The sequence below is a fragment of the Anastrepha obliqua genome, chromosome 6 (assembly GCF_027943255.1).
Source record: "Anastrepha obliqua isolate idAnaObli1 chromosome 6, idAnaObli1_1.0, whole genome shotgun sequence".
NCBI classification, from domain to species: domain Eukaryota; kingdom Metazoa; phylum Arthropoda; class Insecta; order Diptera; family Tephritidae; genus Anastrepha; species Anastrepha obliqua.
Window position 1 is genome coordinate 6,469,575 of NC_072897.1, and position 17,692 is coordinate 6,487,266.

At 39.4% G+C, this 17,692-nt stretch overlaps 2 protein-coding genes across 2 annotated transcripts; both read right to left on the minus strand.

The window, feature by feature from the left end:
• Positions 1–2,883: 2,883 nt before the first annotated feature.
• Positions 2,884–3,498, minus strand: LOC129250063 (uncharacterized). Its single transcript, XM_054889706.1, has one exon. It carries the CDS (start codon positions 3,496–3,498, stop codon positions 2,884–2,886), a length of 615 nt encoding a protein of 204 aa, XP_054745681.1.
• Positions 3,499–14,497: 10,999 nt separating this feature from the next.
• LOC129250064 (tigger transposable element-derived protein 6-like) lies at positions 14,498–15,127 on the minus strand. The gene has a single exon (XM_054889708.1). The coding sequence runs from the start codon at positions 15,125–15,127 to the stop codon at positions 14,498–14,500; it is 630 nt and encodes a 209-aa protein (XP_054745683.1).
• Positions 15,128–17,692: the final 2,565 nt, after the last annotated feature.

Below are 17,692 nucleotides of genomic sequence, written 5' to 3' on the forward strand. Positions count from 1 at the left end.
AGTGCTGTTTTTAAGGTTTTCCCGGCAGTTATTCGAATTTTTCTCACCTTTTAAACCTTCCCTAGATCTCTACGGACATTTCAAGACCAAAATAAGATAAATCCGTTCAGCCGTTCTCGAGTTTTAGCGAGACTAACGAACAGCAATTGATTTTTATATATATAGATAACTTGTAAAAGAACTCTAATTTTTATATGTCTTGCAGTTGCAAGAACGCTTCTCGAATGATCTATTTCTTCGAATTCATAACGACGTTAAATTAAGTTGAATAGTGAATAAAAATGAATAATGAAATCAGTGTGGCCACACTGATAGGTATAGGTGTGTTCCCGTACGACACTCTCACCTGTGTTCCCACACAACTCCCCCCAAATGAAAGCCTTATCTGGGGACCCATAAGGTTCAGTTTAATGCTCATGATTAACCCGTGGAGCGGGTTTCCACCTAGTGTTGTACGGGTAGGCTCGTTGAGGTGCAAGGCTGCAAGCTCCCTGGTCTGATGAGAACTTGTCGGTGGGATGTAGAGTCGAAAACTTCGCTGCTGGCTAGATGAGCTGGTTTGAGCCGTTCGATGTTTACGTTTATTCTGCCATTCACTTCTATGGTGAAAACCCGTTCATCCAACCTCTTGATAACTTTGTGCGAACCTGAGTACGGTTGCTCGAGAGGTCGTTTGTTTGCATCGACTCTCAAAAATACGTGTGTGCACGCGGACAACTCTTTGAAATAGAACGTTTTCTGTCGACCGTGGTGTGTTGTAGGAGCTGGCCTGATTCTTCTCATATGTGCGCGGAAATCTTCGAGGAAAAACTGGGAATCCACTGGTGGGTCTCTGTCTGAAAAAAACTCACCTGGCACTTGGGGGGTTGTTCCGTAGAGGTACTCCGCGGGTGAAGCTTTCAGGTTTTCTTTATAGCAGGTCCTTAGGCCTAAAAGTACCGATGGTAGAACCTGAGTCCACTGTGAAATCTGGTGGCACATGATTGACACCTTAAGAGCGCGGTACCATCTTTCTACCAACCCGTTTGCTGCAGGGTGGTATGCCGTAGTACGAATGCGTTTTCCACCCACTAAGCGAGATAGGGTCATAAAGAGCGCACTTTCAAATTGTGTGCCCTGATCAGTGGTGAGCAGCTTGGGGCATCCGTATCGAGCAATCCAGCTACCGTAGAATGTATTGGCAACCGTGTTTGCCGTGATATCTCTAATGGGTACTGCTTCGGGACATTTTGTGAATCGGTCGACCATAGTCATGCAGTATATGTACCCCTGAGATTTCGGCAAAGGTCCAACCAAATCCAGATGGACGTGGTCGGATCTCTCGTCTGGGCTAGGGAATTCGGCAGGAGTCGGATATACGTGGCGACCTACTTTGGAGCGCTGGCATGGAACACACTCGCGAGCCCACTGAGTTACATCCTTATTCATGCATGGCCACACATACCGTTGAGCTATGATTTTGACTGTTACCCTGCCGCTGGGGTGTGCGAGGTTGTGTAGGGCTTCAAAAAACTTTCGGCGTAGCGATGTTGGCACGAATGGTCTGATGTTGTTGGTTGAGACGTCACAGAACACAGTCTGACCATTAGGACCAAAAATCAGTGATTGCAGTTTAAGCGATGTTTCATTGTGAGTCAGCAGGTACTGTAACTCTTCGTCCGAAGCCTGGACGTGCGATAGTTCGTCGTAGTCGATCACTGCTGGCATGTGCACAGTCTCCACGCGAGAAAAAGTGTCTGCTACATTGTTGTTTGAACCAGAAATGTACTCGAAGTTAGTGGTGAATTGGCTTATGAATCCCAGCTGTCTGATTTGGCGAGGAGATGATTTGTCTGATTGCTGTCGGAAGGCGAAAATGAGGGGTTTGTGATCCGTTCTCACAACGAACTCGCGGCCTTCGACCCAGTGGCAAACATTTTTGATGGCCGCGTACACAGCCGTCAACTCCCTATCATACGTGCTGTAGTTAATCTGCGCCGGTGATAATTTCTTAGAGAAAAATCCAAGCGGCTGCCAAACGTTATTGTTATTTTGCTCTAATACCGCCCCTAAAGCGGTGCTGGATGCGTCGCAAGTGATACAAAGTTCAGCGGATGGTGAAGGGTGTGCCAGTAAAGTTGCGGTTGCGAGTTGTTCCTTGATAGATGCGAACGCTTTGTCTGCCTCTGCTGTCCATGGTACTGGCCTCCGATCATTCTTCTTTGAATCTTTCAGAAATTCGTTGAGAGGCGCCTGTGTCGTAGCGGCATTTCTAATGTGTCGCCTGTAGAAGTTTATTGCTCCGATGAATCTCCTTAGTTCAGTAATCGTTTTAGGCTTGGGAAAGTCACGTAGTGCCTGGACTCGGATAGGAAGAGGTGCTGACCCGAGCGCTGTTACCCGATAACCCAAAAAATCTACTTCAGCTGCTCCCAAAACACACTTTTCCGCATTAATGCAAAGGCCGTATTTGCTGAGCCGTTGAGATACTAATCGGAGGTGTTGTACGTGTTGCTGTTCATCACTCGATGCTACGAGCAAGTCGTCGATGTAAGCATAGACGAAGTCGAGTCCAGTGAGCGCTTCGTTAATGAAACGTTGAACCGATTGTACTGCGTTGCGTAGTCCGAAAGGCATGCTAACGAATTCGAACAAGCCAAATGGGGTTATTACAGCGGTTTTTGGTATATCTTCCTCTGCCACCGGGATATTATGGAATGCCCGCCGAAGGTCGATGGATGATAATATGACTTTCCCTGCTAAAATTGTTGAATAGTCATTGAGGAGGGCTATCGGGTACCGGTCGGGAATGGTTTTCTCATTAAGCCTACGGTAGTCGCCGCATGGTCTCCAGTCCCCGTTCTTCTTTTTAGCCATGCGCAGTGGGCTGGCCCAAGGGCTGTTTCACGGTCTGGCATTTTCCAACTCGACCATTAGTTCAAATTCCCTCTTGGCTACTTTGAGACGCTCCGGGCATAACTGGCGGACGCGTTGTACGCACGGTGGCCCAGTGGTTGGTATAAAGTGTTTGACGGAATGCTTGGATGCCGTGAGGTTGGAAGGATTACCCAGCAATTCCGGAAATGCCTTGAGGATAGCTGTAAATTTGTTGGTTTGAGTAAGTGCTGTGATGGTTGTGACCGGAGCCGTAGCGTACGATTCTATGCTGTGCGAGTCTGAGTTGGGGTCTATTAAATGACCGCGCTTGATGTCCACTATTAGCCCGAGAGCGTGAATGAGATCTGCACCAATGATCGGATAAGGCAGCTTAGCGATGCGGAAAATCCAACGGATCGGTCGCTGTAAGCCGATGTTGAGCACGATGACCTTCTCACCATACGTTTCTATTTTGCTGCCGTTTGCAGCTTGAAGTCGAAACTGTGTTGGTGTTGTTTGGTCTTGGCGCGAAGGTGGGGTAACCGAAATATCCGCGCTGGTATCGACGAGGAATTTCGTACTTGTTGTACGGTCGTATACAAATAATCGACGGGGAATTGACTTGCCACCAGTATCCGCCATGTCTACTGGGGGCGATTGGCGTTTCTCTGAAAAGCACAAGGCTGCGTGTACTTTTTGGCACGTTCGCCGAATCTCCGATTATAATAGCACGTGGATGTTGAGGTATTGTCGGTGGTGCTGCGAGATACGTTTGTCGAGTTGTTAAAGCGTTTCTGGCTGTCTTCGCCCACTGTCGATCTGGTAAGTTGCTGTGATAGTTTTTCGACCTGCTTAGCTAGCTCGTCCAGTTACTTCTGTATACCACTGCTGGCGACAGTCTTTCGGGCGATTGGCATTACGCAGTGGTTTTCGGAGTCACGCTGAATTGCCATAAGCCTGTTTGTTGTCTGTGCGAGTTTAGCATTGTCCTGTTCACCAGTGGCGGTGAGTGCTAATTGAATCTGTAGCGGAAGTCGATCCAGCCACATCGAGCGGACGAATGATGGGTCCAGATTGTTTCCTCCTAGCCGATTAATTTCTGCCAAAAGTTCAGTAGGGCGTCGTTCCCGCAACTCAATACCAGACAGCAGCATTCTGAACCGGCGCTCCTGCGGTATTTCAAAATGGTTGACCAGAGCCTCCTTTAACGTAGTATACTTATCTGATAAGGGTGGGTTCGCAACGATGTTCTCCACAATCATAAGCGCGTCTTGGTCAAGGCGGGCGACTACTGCATGGTATTTCGTTGCATCCGCTGTGATCTTCCTGAGCTGGAACTGCGCCTCGATTGCGGCAAACCATAATTGGACTTGTTGGCTCCAAAACAGTGGCAGCTCCAATCGTTCGAACCGGTCGATGTGTGCGGCCAAGGAAGTTTGTAGCTGGGAGGTATTAATTGCTTCGAAAAGTTCTTCGTTGGACGCTCCGCTGTGTACGACGGGGTCAGTATCGCCAGCTTTTTCAATGTCTGTTTCCATGATGCGTGTTGGTGAATTGTAGGGGTCACCAATTATGTGGGGGAATAAAACTCCACATATACTTTTATATTAAAATTAACACGCTTTATAACGGGTGATCAATTAAGAGGAGTTTTTTCATTTGCGTTTTTTTTACAGATCGCGCGCGAGTTGTGGCAAACTGTCATCGTGGATTTGTTGAACAGCGTTTGGCATTTCATCATGGAAAGACTCACACCGCAACAACGTCTACAAATTGTTCAACTGTATTATGAAAATCAGCGTTCTGTGACAAATGTTTTTCGTGCGCTTAGACCGCATTATGGTCAACATAATCGGCCTGCCTTAAACACTATTCGACATAACTACCATCAACAAATTTGAATCCGAATATTCATTGGTGGATAATTCTCGTCCAGCAAGAAGCATTGAGAATATAGCGGCAGTATCAGAGAGTGTACGTGAAAACCGCGATGAATCGATTCGGCACCGTTCTCAGCCACTTGGACTGTCGTATAGAACAACTTGGTCAATTTTACGGAAGGATCTTCATTTAAAAGCATACAAAATACAGCTCGTACAAGAACTAAAGCCCAATGACCTTCCTGCACGTCACCGTTTTGCTGATTGGGCTCTTGAAAAGATTGAAGAAGATCCGCTGTTTTCGAGCAAAATTTTGTTCAGCGATGAGGCGCATTTCTGGCTCAATGGTTACGTCAATAAGCAAAATTGCCGTATTTGGGATGAAGAGCAACCAGAACAGGTTCAAGAGCTACCTTTACACCCAGAGAAAACAACGGTCTGGTGTGGTTTATGGGCTGGTGGAATCATCGGTCCATATTTTTTCAAAAATGATGATGGACGCAACGTAACTGTGAATGGTGCTCGCTACCCTACCATGATATCGGACTTTTTGCTACCTGAAATTGAATCTAATGATCTCTACGACATTTGGTTTCAACAAGACGGAGCCACTTGCCATACAGCTCGTGAAACAATGACTTTATTGAGAAGTCATTTCGGAGAGCAGCTGATTTCACGTTTAGGACCTGTGAGTTGGCCACCAAGATCTTGTAATATCACACCTTTGGACTTTTTTCTTTGGGGATTCGTGAAGTCCAAGGTCTATGCTGATAAACCAGCTACGATTGAAGCTCTGGAAGCCAACATTACGCGTGTTATTCACGACATACCAGTCGAAATGCTCGAACGAGTGATTGAAAATTGGACCTTCAGAATGGACCACCTTAAGCGTAGTTGCGGCCAACATTTGAATGAAGACATATTCAAAAAGTAAATGTCAAAGAATGTCCTTTCAAATGATAAATAAAGGTTTTGAACATAATTTACATTTTTTTTTTTTTTTTAACTATTGAAAAAAGCACCTAACTTGTAAAAGAACTCTAATTTTTATATGTCTTGCAGTTGCAAGAACGCTTCTCGAATGATCTATTTCTTCGAATTCATAACGACGTTAAATTAAGTTGAATAGTGAATAAAAATGAATAATGATATCAGTGTGGCCACACTGATAGTTATACATAGTCATACATAGGTGTGTTCCCGTACGACACTCTCACCTGTGTTCCCACAACACCCTAGCCTATGTATGTACATACATATTTGTATAGTGAACTTTCAGCAAAACAATCCTTATTAGTATACGAGTTCACATATAGACTGGGCCAAAAAAATCGACTATATTTTTTTTCTTCACTATATCGAAAATCTTGTTCAAGGTGATAAAAAAAAAATATTACTAAAAATCTATGTATACAAAAATTTTTTCACCTCAGTAGTTTGGGAGCTTTGACGCAAAATTGAAAGCACAAATAAAAAATCAAAATTGAAGGTGATAGACCTCTTACTATTAATATTAAGGGCTCAAATCTTCCCAATATTTTTTTTTATCACCTTGAACAAGATTTTCGATATAGCAAAGAAAAAATAAAATAGTCGATTTTTTTGGTCCAGTCTAATATACATGCACACAGAACCGCACACAGAGGGCACTCACTTTATTCCTCTGAATACGTATGTCATCCAAAGCTAAAATTCTATGCCTAGCGACTACAAACACAAAATGCATTAATAGGCGCAGTCGTAGTGGCCATGTTTCTATTTGCCATGGCGCTGAAATATTTCAAATATTGTACAGCACAACAAAAATTAATTCATTGATGAGTTCGAGCTCATAATTCTATGAGCAAAATACTTTCATTCATGAAAAGAACCGTGCATGTGCCGTTTTTTTTCAACGATGGCAAAAATTTACATACTTATAAGATTGAACAAATTAAATCAATAAACCAAATACTGGAATATTCTTTACAGAAATGTTTGCCAATATTTGCTGAATCTTGAATGTTTGTCAAGTCGAGTGGCCGCGGCTCCGTACATATGTATGCATCAATATATGTATGTAAATATGTCTTCTAAATGCTCGACAACAGCAGCTGCTTGTTCGTCAAGTGCCCGCATGAGTTACAGTAAAATGCAGAAGACAGCAACAAGTAGCTTATAAAAAAGTTCTGTCGCATACATTTCAATATATACATATACTATACATAATATATGTTTGGCGCGTACACCCCAAAATTTCAAACAAATTCTTTGAATTTCCATCGTTAAATTCGAAGAACACACTCGAGCTTGACTTGTTTACAGTATCACAGAAAACAAACTATGTGACATATCACGCTGAAATTTGCCATGTAAGCTTATAACAGTCCTACCAAAAAACAAAAAATTTATTTTTACCATATGTCATCCGCGGACCGTTTTATTGATACCGTCTCGTTCATATTTGAGCAGAAGGTATATTCAGCCTTCGGATGAAGCCCAAGTGCCAAAAATTTAATATTGAAGTGTATGTGACCTGTGCAGCGGTGTTCATAACAACAGGGACCAACACCGCAAACTGTTGAACTAATATTTTTCAGTTAATATGACTTTTCTATTTCTGAAATTTATTACATACTTTTCCTCTTGAACATTAAAATTCACATATCGAATAATAATGTACTATTTACTTAATAGTAAAGACCTAAAAAGATGTTTAAGCAAAGTATGAAGCAATGGTGTTGACGCTACATAGTTCATAATTTTGGCACAATTCTGTGCCTATGAATGTGCGCTGGATCTCTTTGGCATTTTTTGCGATCGTATTTTTTTACTGTGCCAAGTAGTACCAGAGTTTAACAAAGCGCGCCAGTCGTTTCTTTCTTATACAACTCATCGCTGCATCCCCTGCGATACTCGCCGTCTCCGACGTTCAAAGGTCTAAAATTCTTGCGCAGAATCTTTCTCCCAAACACTCCAAGCATCGCTTTATCGCATGTTGTCATCGTCCACGCTACTGCGCCATACGTTAGGACGGGCATGATGAGAGCCTTGTAGAGTGTTAGTTTTGTGCGCCGAGAGAGGACTTTACATCTCAATTGCCTACTTAGTCCAAAGTGGCACTTGTTGCAACGTCATCTTGCATAGCCGTATTAGTTTTGTGGGGATACCAAATTCAGACATCGCGACATATAGGTAACTCCTTTTCGTACTGTCGAAGGCAGCTTTGAAGTCAACGAAAAGATGGTGTGTGTCAATTCTCCATTCATGGGTATTTTCCAAAATTTGGCGTATTGTGAATATTTGATCGATGGTAGACTTTCCAGGTCTAAAGCCACACTGATAAGGTCCAGTCAGTTGGTTGACGGTGGGCTTCAGCCTTTCACACAATACGCTCGCTAGAACCTTATAGGCGATATTTTGAAGACTAGTCCCGCGATAATTGGCACAGATTTCCGAATCTCTTCTTCTTCTTAATTGGCGCGATAAACAACAAAGCGCGCCAGTCATTTCTTTCTCGTGCTAACCGGCGCCAATTGGACACGCCAAGTGAAGCCAAGTCCTTCTCCACCTGATCTTTTCAACGCAGAGGAGGCTTTCCTCTTCCTCTACTACCACCAGCTGGTACCGCATCGAATACTTTCAAAGCCGGAGCGTTTGTATCCATTCGGACGACATGACCCAGTCAACGTAGCCGCTGGATTTTTATTCGCTGCGCTATGTCTATGTCGTCGTAAAGCTCATACAGCTCATCGCCTGCGATATTCGCCGTTGCCAACGTGCAAAGGTTCAAAACTCTTACGCATAATCTTTCTCTCGAGAACTCCAAACGTCGCTTCATCGGATGTTGTCATCCTCCACACGTCTTGTAGAGTGTTACTTTTGTTCGTCGAGAGAGGACTTTAGTGCTCAATTGCCTACTTAGTCCGAAGTAGTACTTGTTGGCAAGAGAGATTCTACGTCGGATTTCAAGTCTGACATTGTTATCGGTGTTAATGCTGGTTCCTAAGTGTACAAAGTCCCTTACAACCTCGAAATCATAACTGTCAACAGTGACGTGGTTGCCGATACTTAAGTGCGCAGACTGTTTGTTTGATGACAGGAGATACTTCGTTTTGTCTTCGTTCACCACCAGACCCATTCGCTTTGCCTCTTTATCCAGTTTGGAGAAGACAGAACTAACAGCGCGGTTGCTATGGCCGATGATGTCGATATCATCGGCATACGCGAACAATAGTACGGTCTTATAAAAAATTGTGCAAAATCACCCTTCTTATTTATCGGGCAGAGCACACTTAAATTCCAATCGGCAGGTATACTTTCATCCGACCATATTGTGCATAGATGCTGATGCATGCACCTTACCAGCTCCTCGCCGCCATGTTTGAATAGCTCAGCCGGCAGTCCGTCGGCGCCCGCGGTTTTGGTGTTCTCTAGCCGCGTTATCGCTATTCTCACCTCATCAAGGTCGTGTAGTGGAAAGTTAAGTATGCTCTGGATGTCTCTCTTCCACAACAAAATTCCATGAGTATTTACTTGTTTCCATTAACCACGGTGCGGATTCTTCATCAGTGCTGACGTGTTTTTTTCTTACGCTCCAATATCTACCAAATATCTGTGTTTAAAGAAATAATCGAAATACAAAAGCCAGCGAAATAGACGCTTTAACCAAAATATTGCAGATCGCAATACAGTTTGGATCAACAAAAACAATCAAACTAAAAGAAAAAATAAAACAAAAAAACAAATAATAATAAAAACCAAAAAAATAATAATAATAAGTAAAGTCTATCCTGTTATGCCAGTAGAGCGAACACCACCTACACCGATTTATGCTCGTAGTGACAACTCCCAACTGACAAACTCCCACCGGATAAAAAAAATCTCAGTGCGCTCTCTCAAACGTGTTTGCTCAGTGCGCGTAGTCAAAAAATATCAAGTGAGAGTAAAAATGACTCCTCAACAAACGAAAAACGCCGCATCACCTGTGAATCCGGCAGATGCGCTCCCTTGGACTGCTCAATGCACTACCCCAATCACTCCACTATCACCAACTGCTTCTCTCTCCAACAAAAATAAATATACCTATACTATTCCAACTTCACACTCTGATGAGACATCCACTAAAACGTCTACAACAACAATAACAACACAAAAACAATACACAACTACCGCAGTATCAACAGCTACAACAACAACCGTGTATACTACCACAACAGCGATCGCCTCCACAATTGCATCACTAACAACAAACACGCAAGTACTATTTGCAAATAATTTAAATTATACCAACTGTAAAGAGCAGCTTAGTCAAAAAAGAAATCGTGAAACTCAATCACCAAACAAACAAACAGAAGAGCTTAAGAGCAGCAAAAAACATAAACTCAAAGCACAAAATACAACACAGACAACACTAAAAGAGTACTGGCTGGGCAATCCAACCTCTTCAAACAAGTTTGCTCTCCTAGCGGACGACGATATATTAGAAGAACAAAGCGACAGTGGGGCAGTTCCGAATACCAGCCAACAAACTCCACGCATGCAAAAACCTCCACCTATATACGTTCAGAATGTCGAAAATATAAAAGCTCTAGCTGACGCGTTGAATTCAATACCAAATATATTTTACGAAATGAAAGTACTTAGCAAAAACGAAATAAAATTACAAGCAAAAGAGTCTTTACACTATAAAAAAATGATAGAACTACTTAAACAAAAACAAACAAAATACTACACGTTTAGACCAAAAGATGAACCCATGATTTAAAGTAATACTATCCAATATGCACTATTCAACTGACACCGAAGAAATTAAACAAGAGCTAGCTGAGTTAGGTCACGAAATAACAAACATTCATAACATACAAATAACCAACTCAGAACGCAAAAAACAACCACTTTCACTATTTTCACTTGAATTAAAAACAAAGGATAATAACAAAGAAATATATAGTATAACTAAACTTCTACATTGCAAAATTAGTTTTGAACCACCCCGCTAAAAAAGAATAGTACCACAATGTACAAACTGCCAAAGATACGGCCATACGAAAAATTATTGTCAAATAGACCCAGCGTGCGTAAAATGTGCAGGCAAACACAAAACAATAATGTGTCCAATTTAAGACAATAATAAATCATTCTTAATAAATAAATCAATCGATATAATGTTGATCTCTGAAACTCATGCCACTGACAAAACTTTTGTTAACATACCGAACTATAATATACATTCCACAAATGAACCCGACAACAAAGCACACGGTGGGACAGCAATTATTATCAAAAGAAATATTAAATACATTGAACTGGAGGTATACAGAGAAAAAAACATCCAAGCCACCACAATAGCCATAGAAGACACTAAAGGGCAAATAGCAATATCTGCAGTCTACTGTCCCCCCAAATATAACAACACAAAAGAACAATACCTGCATTATCTAAAATTGCTAGGGAATCGATACTTAGCCGGAGGAGACTACAATGCTAGGGAGGCAATTAATTGAAGCTATTAGAAAAAATAATTGACTTCTGCATAATTAAAAATATGCCATATGAAAATTTGACAATAAAACCATGTTTAGAGCTATCCTCAGACCATTCACCATTAGTTATGACCTTACTTGGACCTATTGAATTAAAACAATCTCTGGGCCTATATAGTTCTAGAATGAATTGGACTAATGCTTGCCAAATATTAGAGCAAAAACTCACTGAAAACTCAAGATGAAATTGACTCTGCTATTGTATATTTCAATGATAGCGTAATACAAGCAGTTGCTTCCTCTACACCCACACCGAAAATGACAAATAAAGAAAATGTCCCAACTTACATCAAAGAGAAAATCGGCGGAAAAAGAAAACTCCGCAAAACATGGCAAACCACCAGACATCCAGCAGATAAAACCAAACTTAATAAAACGACAAATGAGCTAAAAGCATTACTTACAAAACACAAGGAGAGTAAACTTCGAAATTATTTGGCAAACCTGGGAACAGCAGCATCTACAAATTACTCTTTATGGAAAGCAACAAAACACATTAATGGCGCTGTAACACATAAACCTCCCATCAAAACAGAAGCCGGCACATGGGCAAAAACAAGCAAAGAAAAAGCCGACACCCAAGCCAGACACTTCTTTGACACATTTACAAGCGAAATGGATAATCAAAACATTAACATTAGATCTGATAACATAATAAACGTTCCGCAAATCAAAACAAGAAAGACCTCCATAAGCGAAATTAAAAATAAAATAAGACAACTAAACGATAAAAAAGCTCCAGGATATGATTTAATAAATGGAAACATTTTAAAAGAGTTACCTGAAATAGCATTGCAATTCATAAGAAATATATTTAAATGCATGTTAGAGATTAAATACTTCTCACGACTATGGAAAATTGCTCAAATTACCGCCATACCCAAACCAGGATAAGATGCCAACAAAACTGCCTCATATCGACCCATAAGCCTATTGCCAATTCTTTCAAAAGTGTTTGAAAAAATATTGTTCGACCGACTAGAACCAATTTTGACAGCAAAAAAAGTGATAGCAAGCCAGCAATTCGGATTAAGACGGCAACACTCAACAGTCCAACAAATCCACAGAGTTGCTAACAAAATACTTAACGATATGAATGACAAAAAATATTGTGTAGCTGTATACCTAGACATTGCAAAAGCCTTTGATAAAGTTTGGCATAGAGAACTTTTGCATAAGCTCTTTCCACAAAACTACTTTGAACATTTGAAGAGCTACATAACTGATCGAAAATTTTATATAAGATATGAAGACGAATATTCCGATATTCTACCAATGACAGCTGGAGTACCGCAAGATAGTGTATTAGGTTCTCTTTTATATCTAATAAACACCGACAACAGATAATACAATGACAGCAACGTTCGCGGATGATACTGTATTAATGGCATCATACAATGACGAAAAAGTGGCGACCTTCACACTTAAAAAATTAATAAACAATACAGTAAATTGGTTTGAGGGATGGGGTATAGAAGTTAATAAAGACAAAACTATACAAGTTATATATACAAACAAAAAGACATCAAAATAAAATCTTACCTTAAAAAACAACAAAATAAAAATCTGCCCAGCAGCAAAATATCTTGTAATAACTATTGACGAAAAACTAATATGGAAACAGCATATCATTAGCAAAAGAAATCAAATTAAGAATAAGTACCGGCAATTAAGTTGGCTAATCGGACGAGCATCAAAACTATCACTTTATAATAAGGTGACTATATACAAAACAATTATTACTCCTATCTGGAAATACGGAATAGAAATATGGGGAACGGCTAAAAACACAAATCTTCAGATCATACAGCGAACACAATCCAAAATATTACGAAACATAACAAATGCTGGTTGGTTTATTTCCAATGAAGCCACACATCGAGACTTAAACATAGACACTTTCCAAGAAGCAATCACAAAATGTAGCACTAAGCATATACCTACAGCGACTGTCAGTCCACCAAAACGAAGAAATGCGTAAAATAGCACCGGCAGAAAATATCAAACGAAGATTAAAGCGACTCACACCGACTGATCTAACTATAAGATTTACAGTGTAATCACAAAAAACAATAATAATAATAACAGATTCTTCTTACATTGGTAAAAGAACATAATAGACCCTAATTGTACAAAAATTACATATTGTTAATATATAAGAGACTGTAATAAATAAAGAGGAGATATAAAAAAAAAAAAACAAAAAAAAAATGTACCACGTAATCTTCCGATTTTCTAGTCTCACAACCTGCTGTAAATGTCATTCTTACAAACTCGACAATATTTTACTGGTCTTGTCCTATTTTTACATTCATATCACTTACTATTATTTTGTTATTCCACTCGATATTTATGCAGAGTTTCTCAATGGTAAAATTCTGCAGCTGTCTGACTTTGATTTTACTTCAATATAGTCAATTCCATCTATTTCTTTAAATGAAATGTCAATTCCAGTTTTTTCCAGGATACTTTTCACCCCATAAACGAGCCCTCCAATTGCTCATGTAAAATGTTTATCTTTTGTCGCAGCTTTCCATCTCAAATTAAAACCTCTTATGTACTTCTGAAAAGATTTCATATTATTCTTCTCCACATAGGTTTCAATTAACATAATAATGCCAAAATGTCCTAAATACGTAAACAATTTTGGGAAAATCCGTTTGCTTTCTATGCCATGTACATTGTAAGATAACATTTTAAATTTTATGTCTGTAGCAGCTTGGTGCTTTTTACAAATATTTTATAGTATATTATCTTATAATATACTTGAAATTCTCGAACTTAAAGCTACATTATCGAGACTATTACATTAAAATAGACCTTAAAATTAAAAGAAAATAGCGTGAACATGAAATTGAAAAAAAGTATTTAGCGAACAGCGAAATCTGTACTGCTAATATGTAATATATTATATCATATATATAGTGAAACCTAGATATAACGAATCTGAAGGGAACCAGAAAATTTTTCGTTATATCTATTTAATCGCTGTAAGTACTTATTGGTAAAACCTTGGTAAAACGAAATTTAAAGAAATCTGAAAGAAATTTCGTTATAAATAATGTTTTTACCTGTTTACATCAAAGTAATGATAAAACTGCACTGAAGTGGGTTGGATATAAAAAATAAAAAGCTATAAATTTTTTCAATTAGATGTTATTAAAATAATTTGTTATTTTTGTTTGTTTGTGCAAGTTTCGAATGCAGTCAACAATACTTCGCTCAACAGATCCTAAGTTATCGAATTGCACTTTTTGGTATAGCTTCCTGTGCCTCAAGAAAAATTTGGAGCTTTTCTACCATTTGCTTAGCTTCTTTGGCAGTGATAATGTTCTCGATCTCTTCATCCTCCACAACAGTGTCGACTGTATTTCTGTTCAAAACACTATCAACAATGTCATCATCAGTAATAAGACCCGTAGTACTGACGTTATCATCGAAAGTAACAAAATCATCAAATCGTTCATCCAAATTGAAATGGTTTTTAACGACAAGCCATTCTTCGCTGTCTTGAACACAATCATTTGTGGTCAAAATATTTGAACTGTGGACAAAGCCACATGTCGCAAAACAGTTTACAATCGTTGGTTGTTTTACGTTGTCCCATGCTTTATAGGCCATTCTGATGCCTTGTAGAACGTTGATATTACTCTTGCGCCCCTCTTCCATATCATTGATTAAAATTTTGACCACCTCTTTACGATAGAATTGCTTGAAATTTTTAATTATTCTCAAATCTAGAGGTTGTAGTTTCGATGTTGCGTTTGGTGGCAGAAATTGTAATTTAATAGATTTCAGTGATGTAGGGTTTTTGTGCGCCATGCAATTATCAACGAGCAATAACACTTTGCGATTAGCCTTAGTCATTTCGTTGTCAAATTTTTCTAGTAGTCCAACCATATATCAATAGTCATCCAAGCTTTTTTGTTCGCAAAGTAGTCCACTGGTAAGCTTTCAATATTTTTAAAGCATCTTGGATTAGCCGATGTTCCGATTACCAGCAATTTTCTCTTCCCAGTGCCAGAACTATTTACCGTAAATAAAATTGAGAGTCTTTCCTTACTATGTTTTCCGCCGTGGCATTTCTCAGTTTTAAGTGCCATTGTTCGATCTGGTGCGCATTTAAAAAATAGCCCAGTTTCGTCTGTATTAAAAATATTGTGAGGCTGATATTCTGCCAACAGACATGATATAAACGTTTTCCAGTCGGAGTAAACTTGGTCACTTACACTGGCTCTTTCCTCACTCACTTTTCGAAATCATAGCGTTTTTTTTTAATTTTGAAGCCATCCGCTGCTAGCCTTTAACTCCTTGTGCCCCATTCGTATTCTTCAGCTCTGGCTTTAATAAACGAACCTCCTAAAGGAATGATTTGAGTCCGACATTGTGAAAACCACTTAAACAAACAGTCATCAATGTCTCCATATTCAGCAACTCGCCTTCTTTTCATCTTTAACGCTTTGGTGTTGCAAATAATCTCCCTATTTTTTTAAATTGTTGAAAGAACACTCGGCGGAATATTATTATAAATTTTTTAGCAATTTCTTGCTTCGTTTTAACGAACTCATTTTGGCAAAAGTCAAGGCAGGAGTGACTACAATTTCACACATTTTTGTGTACACGTAAATAATTACGGACTTTTGCTTTGTTCTCATTTTGGGGGGTTTGGGATAACGGAACTTTAACGGCTTGCCACAAATTTGATTTTGTCTTATTTTATTTTCGTTGTATAGAGGTGTTCAAAAATTGCTTCTCTATATAGAGGTTTTTAGACTCAGAAATTCTTCGTTATAACTACAAAGCATTTTTGTATTAAAAACTTCGTAAAAAAGAGGTTTTTTCAAGGGAAAAACATCATTGTCAAAAAGACTGAATAAAAGTGGACCAAGGATAGACCCTTGCGGAACACCAGTGTGTACGTATCTAGACTGAGATGTTAATTTACTGGTCTTGACCTTCTGCGTTCTGTCACTAAGGTAAGTGGCCATGAGCTTCACCGCACTGTCTTTGAAGCTGAAATAGTGTTTAAGCTTCAAACATAACAATTTGTGATTCACTGAGTCAAATGCTTTAGAAAAGTCAGGTAAACAAAGTAGAGTCAAGTCTCCGTTGTCAAAACTAATTCTAATGTCGTCCAGTATTTTAACCATTGCAGTCGAGCAACTGTGACTTTGTTTGAAGCCAGATTTTAGTGGAGAGAGTAGACGATTGTTCTGTACAAATAATGAAATTTGCGTGGCCATCAAGTTTTCGGAGACTTTGGAAAAGGTGGGCAGTATGCTGATAGGTCTATAGTCACCAGCATAAATAGCATTTGTCGATTTTGCGACTGGGAAAACTATAGCCTTTTTCCATACTGCTGGGATACATGAACTAGTCAAGCAATGGTTTATTATATGCGTAAGGGGTCCTATTATATATATTGGATGACTATACGGACGAATTTTAGCGAGATGCCATCATAGCCTACAGCATTAGACTTTATTTTGGATAAAGCTTTCAGGACATCTACCTCACTAACTGTCATAAATTGAAACTGTTCTTTTAGACTAGCACAAGGTGAGGACTCTTTTAAAATAGGAGCACAATTTGTTTTCTTATCAACACTAATAAAGTAGTTATTAAGTTCATCAAGGTCAATCTCACATTCGGGACTTTCCGTGCCATGAATTTTAAATTTTTCTAGGTTGCGCCACAGTTCTCTTGTTGGAAGTGACGGATCAAGTTTTGAGTAACTGTACCAACGTTTCGCTTGTCGTATTATTGCAGTGGTTTCATTTCGGATTTCCTTGTACCGGCGCCAAGAAGTATCCGTCAAGTTTTTTCTCCACTTAGCATAATACATGTTGCGCTTTCTAATGGCAGCTCGAACTTTCGAGTTGTACCAAGGACATGAACTATTTAAAACATTTACAGAACGAAGCGGAACATGCATGTTAAATAACGAGGATAGGTTACGGTTGAGGAAGTCAAGTTTATTATCAAGAGTACTAAGAAACCAACATTCATTCCAACTTATAGAACCCATGTCCGAATACAAAGAATTAACATTCAACGATGTAAAATCACGATACTCGTATGGTGGAACCTAAATTTGGACGATTCATCACAACATCTAAAGTAAAAAAAATTTGGTCATGGTCAGAGATAAAGTCAGCTTGGTCGAATTTAAGAATATGTAACAAGTCACATGTTACAAAATAATCAAGAAGACTAGGTTGGGAGTTATTTGAATATCTCGTTGGTGTAATTCCGTTAACAACACAAACAAAGTCCTGATTTTGCCAACTGGTCGAATAGTTTACTACTACTAGGCTCATTTTTTAAAAGGTTAACATTAGAAGCACCACACAACAAGATACGTTCGTAATTTAAGACAAATTCAGACAGGTCAACAAATAGTGTATCAAGAGCAATAACTTTTGTTAGGAT